The sequence below is a fragment of the Mus musculus genome, chromosome 16 (genome assembly GCF_000001635.26).
Source record: "Mus musculus strain C57BL/6J chromosome 16, GRCm38.p6 C57BL/6J".
NCBI lineage: Eukaryota > Metazoa > Chordata > Mammalia > Rodentia > Muridae > Mus > Mus musculus.
The window spans coordinates 89063067-89069500 of NC_000082.6; the positions used below are offsets into that span (position 1 = coordinate 89063067).

The following is a 6434-nucleotide window of genomic DNA, read 5'->3' on the forward strand; positions in this document are numbered from 1 at the left end:
AAGTGGTAGAAGAGGCTAAGAGTGGCACCAATCGGAGTGTATAAACATAAATATTTAGACATCAGTTTATCTACATGTGTAAGTAGCAAAACTTCAGTAGTAGAATTGCCTATGATTATTTGACCAAATTTGCAAACCATGGCATGTATTCCATTCCATGATGCAGGTCTAAAATCCAGCCAAGAACATTGTTGGTTATCTCTGGGACAAGCATATAATAATATTCTTACACATTAAATGGACTCTTCTCCTCTGAAGGCCCATACCTAACACATGATCATTCATTCATGCAAACTCAGTTGAAATTTTTAAGTAATATTTCACAATAAATGACTAAAACATTTTGTAGATTAAACAAGTTTATTAGAACAACAGAAAAACGGATTCCATCACGAAGGTCAATAAGGCTTTTGCCATTTTTCATTGTCATTGCTGTGATGATGGCAGAGCTATGAGTTTGCAGCTGAATTTCATTCTATTTCTCTTGAGAAGGAAAGTCTAAGGGATGAGTCAACTTCATACAGGTGAGCAGAAGTCTATGAATCATCTTCATCCGAGTCTAAGGTTCAGAAAGAATGGGGTTGAGAATTGGGCAGTCCTAGAATCACAATTGGAGCCAGTAAGAGTATCTCATGGAGTCTTCAATAGTAGTAGCCAAATCCAGATCCATAGCCAGAACCACATCCATAGCCACAGCCATAGAGAGAGCGTGAGCCATAGCCACAGCCATAGCCATAGCCACAGCCCAGTCCACGGTAGCCACAGCCATAGTAGGAGCCATAGCCACAGCCCAGGCCTCCATAGCCATAGCCCAGGCCTCCATAGCCACAGCAGCCATAGCCTCTGCCGCCATAGTAGTTTCCGTAGTAGCCACACATGGTGCTGGTTGTTGAGGTTGTTCTTGAGTAGAGAGGAGAGTAGGTGACTTGAGTCTGTATACTTCTGCCTGAGTGGAGGCCTTTTATATTCTCTCAGTGTGGGTGGGACTAACCACAGGCTTGTGTCACTGGCCATGTTTCCAAAGTAATTTGAATAATTAGTTGAGTTTATTTTAAATCTGGCATTAAAGCTATTTCCTGTGGTGTAGGCACATCTGAACCACCTGAGTCCTTAATGTGAATTAGTGTATCATCATCTAAATACTATTCAGATCAAATCTGTAGATTATTGTTTTGTATCAAGGTCTTATAGCAGGAAATGGCTGATTTTAAATATACAAACTGTGACCTGTTTCAGACAATCAAAATTGGCTTTACTTTTGTTTTATACAATGGGTCAACTTGAGCTTTTCCATACATCCTTCCATGGTGCCGCAAACCCTCTTACATGCTCTTAGGGAGTCTCTTCATTTATTTCAGAAAAGCTTAAGCATTAGCATTCATGAAGTCCCAAGGCAATAGTTTAATCTCTGGAAAATAAGCATAAGAAGCTTGATATTTTTGTATTTTTATCAATAACTCATTTTTTGCCTGTTTTTGAAACACCAGATTTTCCACTTATTTTGAATTTGTCATCTGAATTCATTTTTTTCATTTTTATTGGTTATTTTGTTTATTTACATTTCAGATGTTAGCCACTTTCCCAGTTTCCCCTCCATAAGTCCCTATCCCCTCCTCCTTCCCCTCTATCTTTGTGAGGGTGCTCCCCTACCTGCCTGCCCATTCCTATCGCAGCACCCTAGCATTCCCTTATCCTGGGTCATCAAGCCTCCACAGGACCAAGGGGCTCCCTTCCCAATGATGCCAGTTAAGGCAATCTGATGCTACATATCCAGCTGGAGCCATGGGTACCCCGTCTACTTTTTGGTCGGTGGTTTAGTCCCTGGGAGCTTTGGAGGGTCTGGTTGGTCAGTATTGTTCTTTCTATAGGGTTACAAACCCCTTAAGCTCCAACAGTCCATTCCTTAACTTCTCCATTGGGGTCCCAGCTTCCTGAAATCATAAAAGAAATGTTTGGATTACATTGTATTTCCCAAGCTTAATTTTCATGGAATTGGCTTCTTTAAAATTTAAGAGCTTATTTCTGTGTTCCATCTCAAAGGTAAATATAGACATTTCTTGATCTAAAACAATAATACTGACAGAGCTACATTTTCATTAAACAAAGTAGACTTTTATCAAAATACTAGGAGGTGTGTGTGTGTGTGTGTGTGTGTGTGTGTGTGTGTGTATGTGTGTGTGTGTGTTATAATATCAGATACACAAGACTTAGAACCAGATACTAAATAAGGTTCAGCAGTTCCTTAACCATGACAGGAGCAAATCATCCTTTGTTAAACTTTAACAGACATTATTACAAGCCAGATGTAGGTGCTCCACTCAAACCCCAGCATACCACTGCACATCACAGTCTACATCAGGAGCATTAGCATTGTGGAAATGTTTAATGTACAGCTAGATCTTTAATTTATGTTGAGACTTTCTAGAAGTACAAAATAGATGTTTTATTTTCTAATAGAAATGGCAAAGTGAGATAGAATTTGGTTCATCTCAAAAATAAATAATTTACTCATTCATACAGTTGTACATTACAAAGATGTTACTTCAGTTATATAATAAGAGTAAAGTTAAAAAGCAAATAAATAAAGTTTAGCATCTGTAAAGAGATATAGGACAATATTAGGTGTCATATGACAGATCATCTACAAAGTCATGCATTTCTGTCTCTGTCTGACACAAGAATTTGAGAGTACTAACAAGCTGAGAACAATTTACATAGTTACTATGACATCATAAAATCTCATTATGGAATTTATATTTGACCTTTTAATGAGGAAGGTCTTAAAAGTATTTCAAAACCTGGCATTTAATACATATAATTTGTGAAAATCTTGACTGTACAGGAATCTTGGCCATAAAAGCTTTATGGTGCCTTATGAAATATAAGATTTATGAGAGTTTAGTTGGCAGTGTTTCTTATGGTTTATGCAAATAGATTCTACAGAATCAGCCTTACTCGTGATTGGCTGCACCTTGTAAAGGAGTGCAAAAGACTATGTGAAAATGATAATGTTCAGATTCAGGGAAATACTCTCCTCTTCTACACCAGAGTTACCTTCTCTTGGCACCACGATCTATGGCAATGGCTATGCAGACCATGGCTATGATGGGCTTGGCTGTCACTGTGACTGTGAATACAGAGGCTATGGAGACAGTAGGTACAGTTGTTGCTCTTCATCCTATGGTGTCAGGTGCTGTTCCTGCAGATTCCACTGATAAAACCAAATTGAAAGCTCCGAATTTGCTGGACTTGAGTGTTATGAACATGGATTTGTGTTGTTCATCTTATACAGACTCTCCTTATTTTTATCTACATAGACTATAGATAAAAACTAATTTATTTGTTATCTATATAAATATCTATATATTTTGGATTGTGCAAGTGAGTGAGGTTACTTACATAACAATCCAATGGACTGGGCCAGAAACACAGGCAGTTGTGAGACACCCAACATGGGTGCCAGAAACTAAATTCAACTAAATTCTGATCCTCTATGAGAACAATACTTGTTTCTTAACCACCATTGAGCCATCTCCCCAGCCTCTAAATAATAATAGTATTTTAATTATTAGTTTTGATATTACAATGTAATTACACCATTTTCTCCCCCCCCCCCAACCACCAAAAATACCATGCACCATGCCCCATTTGTCTTTCAAATTTATGGCCTCATTTTTTTTTTCATTTTTGGTGTGTGTGTATGTGTGTGTATGTGTGTGTATGTGTGCTTCTGATTTCTAAATAGATAAACATAACTTTCTTAGTCTATGTAGCATTACCTTTTCATTTGTATATATGTTTTTGGGGATAAGTGCTGGGTATTGGACAACTAATTGATATACCTTTCCCTGAGGAAGACTATTTCTCCTGCTCTCAGAATACTTTAGTTGCCTGTAGTTTTTCATGTAGGATTGAGGTCTTCTGAGCTTTCCATGTTGTATTAATATTATCTATTGTTGTCTTTGTCCAGCTAATGTTTAGGCAACCATGCCAAAAAGAATTCATGGGTGTAGCTTCTGACATTACTAGGAGACAAAATCTCACAGCAAACTCCCTGACACTCTGACTCTTACAATATTTCCGTAAACTCTTCTGCAATATCCAGCAAATATAACTAAGACTTGTGGACATCTAATGTAAGAAGCCCTGTGACTAACCCTAGTTATTATTCACATCCTACTTTAATAGTTCTCTGGAGCACCAAACTGACACTCTCTTCAAAGTAAACACCCTAGCCTACAGCCTTTCTGTTCTTTATAACTCTATTTTACTTATAAGCTGAATCACAGCCCAAAATTTATATTCTTAGAAATTTTTTAATCCTTTATTTTTTATATCAGTGAATTGGTCACAAGTAGGTTTCATTTTAAAGCAATATTATTTATCATTTATATTATACCCTCAATCAAGCCATCCATGGCTGGTTAGTCACCAGCAAGAACCAGGCTCATTCTACATCATCGCCTCGTGGTTTGTGTACTCTGATATACATGCTGCTATTCAAACATGGTGACACTCCAGAGATAAGGATATAGTCATTAGTGATATCCGATTAAATAGTATCTTGCACAGAAGTTCCACTTCCTTTTACCTAGGCTAGAACTGTGTCAGTTGATTTCAATATCACAGTAACCACTAGAATCTCAACACACAGAGACAAGTGAGTGGTTTATTCTGCCTTACGTACTTTTGTAGTTTCTCTATTTCTCTAGCAAAAGAACTCATTACATGACATAGGTACCTGTGTACTTAGTGAGGCTGGGTCATAGCCACCTGGTTCTCCTTTTGGGAACAGTATTTCCATCCACTTTAAAGATATTCAGATTCTTCTGAATTCTTCTGTGATGAAAACAGGGCTGCTTTATTATCCCAGGTTCTTGACCTGGCCAATGAAACTGGGGAGACAAATGTTCATTTCTAAAGCAACAATGAAGAGTTATGATACTGACTATCTCATACATGATGCTAACAATACCTCAGATGTAAATAACACATGTTTTGGAGCACCCAAGTATTTCAAGAATGTATTAATTAATTTTAGAAATAGGAAATAAGACAAGTTAGAAAATATGTTTACCTCTCCTTGGAAGAAATCCTATTTTATTATTTCACAATTGATTAAAAATGATTTTTTTCCAGAAAGATTTTTCTCTCACAGGTAGTAGATTTCCTCCAAAGTACTCATATTCTTTTTTTGGAAACTTTCTTCAAACTAAATTCTTGCAATTGTTTTGCATCCTTCCAGCTGTTGTCAATAGCAAGCATTTTAAAAATCTAATTAAAATAATCATGTTGACTCTGAACTGATTCACACTCTGTACTAGGAGAGAAGCAACACTCCTTGACTATGATGTGTTCCTTTTTTCCTGTAAGATGCCTGCCTGTTTCATTGTAGTCTTCTGAACAGAGCTCATAACCCTTGCATGGAATTATGGCCTCTCTGTTATAATTCTAGGCAATTTTGTGAACATAAGTCACCCCATGTGGAATGATTATGGCAGCAGAAAACTCTATGTCCTTGGTGTTTAACAAATATTATCACAGACCTATCACTAATGTTTCAACACAAGGATGCCTTCCCTTTCTCTAAGGAGTCTAAAGCAATGAAAGCCAAGCCACTGCCAAATAGACCAAACAGAACAAAGTAAACAGCGAGCTTGAAACAGGAAAAAGAGCACTACACAGGATGACACATACAACTAACTCTGTAGTACTTATTTGTCTATTTGGGTGATAAACTATTCCAGACCCAAGACTCTGGTTTTACAAGGCACAGAGAGAGCCAAAGGCTGCTGCAGCAGATCGCCCCAGCAATCCAGATCCAGGAGATACGTGAAACTTTAGAGAAACTTCGTGCATATGAAGTTGATATAGTACAAAAACAAACAAACAACAACAACAAAAAACCCAAAAACAAAAAAACAAAAACAAAACAAAAAAACAAAAGCAGAAAGTAGAAAGCAAGTCACTTAACATCCACAATGTCAAGTTCTATTCTGTTCTAGAAATTGTTATGATCTCAACATTCCTTGTAGCTAAAAAGAATTTTAATTGCATAGCTATGCCACAATTTTTTCATCCTTCTGCTTGTTGATGGGCATGTACACTGATTCTATTGTGAGCCATACTACAAAACTTTTTAAATTATTTTATAAAGAAACAACACCAGGTAAAAACACATAAAGATTACTTACCAGAATCTACTGATTTGATGAGGAAACATCGATCTTTTAGTATCTCATAGAAATAAAGTACGTATGGTTAAAATATCTAGACACCAAATCTTCACAAAAGTAGCTTGTTTTATTTTCTTCTTAAGTTCCTTAAGTTGTGTCAAATCATTTTTCTGTAACTTGTCTGTAACTTGGTTCAGATTTTTAAATATAATGACTAATAAGTCAAGTCATATGATTTGATCATGAGACTACTAGCTG

At 36.8% G+C, this 6434-nt stretch overlaps 1 protein-coding gene across 1 annotated transcript; it reads right to left on the reverse strand.

Annotated features, from left to right (window-relative positions):
* Positions 1-342: 342 nt before the first annotated feature.
* On the reverse strand, positions 343-936 carry 1110025L11Rik (RIKEN cDNA 1110025L11 gene). Its single transcript, NM_001276278.1, has one exon. The coding sequence runs from the start codon at positions 876-878 to the stop codon at positions 642-644; it is 237 nt and encodes a 78-aa protein (NP_001263207.1). The 5' UTR covers positions 879-936; the 3' UTR covers positions 343-641.
* Positions 937-6434: the final 5498 nt, after the last annotated feature.